General features: G+C 46.6%; 1 protein-coding gene across 1 annotated transcript in view; it reads left to right on the forward strand.

Moving 5' to 3' along the window:
- Positions 1–3,365, forward strand: part of reps2 (RALBP1 associated Eps domain containing 2) — a 31,764-nt gene extending 28,399 nt beyond the window's left edge. Inside the window, 1 exon segment of the mRNA XM_035521182.1 lies at positions 3,027–3,365. Within this exon segment, the coding sequence (XP_035377075.1) occupies positions 3,027–3,095 (69 nt within the window). The 3' untranslated portion in view covers positions 3,096–3,365.
- Positions 3,366–3,643: the final 278 nt, after the last annotated feature.

Below are 3,643 nucleotides of genomic sequence, written 5' to 3' on the forward strand. Positions count from 1 at the left end.
GTATGGCGCTTTTGGGGTGATATGCAATGCCTATTGACCTCCAAACATGGTGTGTATTATGGCATCCAAAGAGTTCAATTTTGGTCTCATCTGACCAGACTATATTCTCCCAGTATTTCACATGCTTGCCTAAATGTTGTTAAGCAAACTAAACACGCTTCAACATGCAATGGAGTCTTGCGTGGTGAGCGTGCAAACAGGCCAGGGAGGTTGAGTGCATTACTTATTGTTTTCTTTGAAACAATTGTGCCTGCTGATTCCAGGTCTTTCTGTAGCTCTCCACGGGTGGTCCTTGGTTCTTGGACAACTCCTCTAACAATTCTTTTCACTCATCTGTCTGAAGTCTTGCGGAGAACACTTGATCGTGGCCGATTTCTGGTGAAATTGTGCTCTTTCCACTTCCAGATTATGGCCCTAGCAGTGCTCACTGAAACCTTCAGTAGTTTAGATATTCTTCTGTAACCAAATGCCATCAGTATGTTTTGCAACAATAAGGTTGTGAAGGTCATGAGAGCTCACAGGTTTTACCCATCATGAGATGGTTCTTGTGTGGCTCCTTGGTAATGAGACACCTTTTTACAGGCCATCAGTTGAACCATCTGATATTAATTTGCACTAAGTGGCAGGATTGCTTTCTAATTACTGATAGAGTTCAGCTGGTGTCATTCCAAGGCTTTCTGCACCTCTTTCTTCATGGGTTCAATACTTTTTCCTGTGTCATTTCTCATTATTGCACATAATTTATGGGCATCTGTGGTTTGATTTCTTTTCATTTCATGTCACCTTTAGAAATAAAATTGGTGACGTGTTCAATACTTATTTCACCTGCTGTATGTGCATATGAGTGTGTGTGTGTGTGTGTGTACATATGTCCCTGTATGTGTGTGTGTGTGTACATATGTCCCTGTATGTGTGTGAGTGTGTACATATGTCCCTGTATGTGTGTGTGTGTGTGTGTGTACATATGTCCCTGTATGTGTGTGTGTGTGTGTACATATGTCCCTGTATGTGTGTGTGTGTGTGTGTGTGTGTGTGTGTACATATGTCCCTGTTTGTGTGTGTGTGTGTGTGTGTGTGTGTGTGTGTGTGTACATATGTCCCTGTATGTGTGTGTGTGTGTGTGTGTGTGACAGGCATTGCTATGACAGACATTGCTTTGCTATGCATTCTTGAAATACACACTTAACCACAGAATTCCTGATTTGTCCTTTTAAAAATAGACTGCAGCAACTGCACAGCGTGTGTGTGTGTGTGTGTGTGTGAGTGTGTGTGTGTGTGAGTGTGTGTGAGGTGTGTGTGTGAGGTGTGTGTGTGTGTGTGTGTGAGGTGTGTGTGTGTGTGTGTGTGTGTGTGTGTGAGGTGTGTGTGAGTGTGTGTGTGAGTGTGAGTGTGTGTGTGTGTGAGTGTGTGTGTGTGTGTGTGTGTGTGCGTGTGTGTGTGAGTGTGTGTGAGGTGTGTGTGTGTGAGGTGTGTGTGTGTGTGTGAGGTGTGTGTGTGTGTGTGTGTGTGTGTGTGAGGTGTGTGTGTGTGTGTGTGAGTGTGTGAGGTGTGTGTGAGTGTGTGTGTGTGTGTGTGTGTGAGTGTGAGTGTGTGTGTGTGTGTGTGTGTGTGTGTGTGTGTGTGAGTGTGAGTGTGTGTGTGTGAGTGTGAGTGTGTGTGTACGCATACATATATGCATATGTGTGGTGTGTGTGTGTGCGTACATATGTACATGTGTGAGCATGAGTACATATGTGCATGTATGTCTGTGTGTGTGTGTATACATATTTGTATGTGTGTGTGTGTGCGGAGAGAGAGAGAGAGAGAGAGAGAGAGAGAGAGAGAGAGGAGAGGGAGAGAGAGGGAGAGAGAGAGAGAGGGAGGAGAGAGAGAGAGAGAGAGAGAGAGAGGGAGAGAGAGAGAGAGAGAGGGAGAGAGAGAGAGAGAGAGGAGAGGGAGAGAGAGAGAGAGAGAGAGAGAGAGAGAGGAGAGGGAGGGAGTATTATAATGTAACAGTAATGTAAGGTTTCATATAAATCAGACTTCCTGAAAGCTTATCAAACAGATCTCAGTCCAGTCAGCACAGCATACCTCACACACACACACCTCACACACTCACACACACACACACACACCTCACACACACACACACACACACACACCTCACACACACACACACAGACACACACACACACCCCTCACACACACTCACACACCTCACACACACACACACCTCACACACTCACACACCTCACACACACAGACACCTCACACACACACACACACACCTCACACACACACACACACACACCTCACACACACACACAGACACACCTCACACACACTCACACACACACACACACTCACACACACACACAGACACACCTCACACACACTCACACACACAGACACACCTCACACACACACACCTCACACACACACACACACACACACCTCACACACACACACACCTCACACACACCTCACACACACCTCACACACACACACACACACACACACCTCACACACACACACACACACACATACACACCTCACACACACACACACACACAGCTCGTGATGGGTGCCTCTGACAGGACAGGGCACTGAGTGATCTGGGGTCATGACCTTTGAACCTCATCAGAAAACCAGTAAGAGTCTGCTCTGCTCACCCTTTCACACGTGTCCAGGTTTTCAGTGATGACCTCTGACCTTGACATCTTTTGTCTGTGCGTCTGCATTTGTCATTAATGCTCTTTCAAAAGTTTTCTAAACATACACACATGCGTGCGCGCACACACATACACACACACACACATACACACACACACACACCACAGCACACACATACACACACATACACACACACACACACACACAGCACTAATCTAGTTTGGGTGAGGAGGTTAAATGAATGTTTACATTTTCACTGCTGAAACATGTGTGAGAATCTGAGTACTACAACACTGGAGGCAGAAGAGGGACTCTGTTTAATCTCTCTCTCTCTCTCCCTCCCTCTCTCTCTCTCTCTCTCTCTCTCTCTCTAGGAGGTTCATCAAGAGAGACTTTCCCTGGAGTCTCAGTTGGAACTGCTTCGTACTGTGGCCTCCACTTGACCTCCCTACTCGCGCGTGCACACCCACACACACACACACACACACACACACACACACACACACACACACACACACACACATACTTGGAGGTTCCAGATGAAACAGAGCAAAAGAGTTTATCACTTCATTGGAATTTTAAAGGTCCATATAGGACTGCAATTTATACTATTGGGTAGGAGGACACACCCCTGCCTATCATGTGTGCGCACACACACACACACACACACACACCCTCTCGAACACATGCTGACCAAGCTGGTGGAGCTTTAGTGAAGAACTGGGAAAAGAAGCTGAAGTTTGTGCCGCATGAGCTGTGTCCCCTGACCAGTGCGCATATTCATCAGGCCCATTCGCATATTCAACAGACTGATGCGCATATTCATGAGCTATCTCCGAGAGACAGAGCGGAGCCTACCTTAATAACCAAACGCCTTAGGAAAGAATGACAGAGGCTAACTTTAGATCTTTGGCCATCACTAAGGCAGATCCCTGGTGAAAGAGAGCGAGAAGAAGAGAGAAAGAGGGAGAGAGGGGAGTGGGAAGAGAGA

This window comes from Electrophorus electricus, chromosome 22 (assembly GCF_013358815.1).
Source record: "Electrophorus electricus isolate fEleEle1 chromosome 22, fEleEle1.pri, whole genome shotgun sequence".
NCBI lineage: Eukaryota > Metazoa > Chordata > Actinopteri > Gymnotiformes > Gymnotidae > Electrophorus > Electrophorus electricus.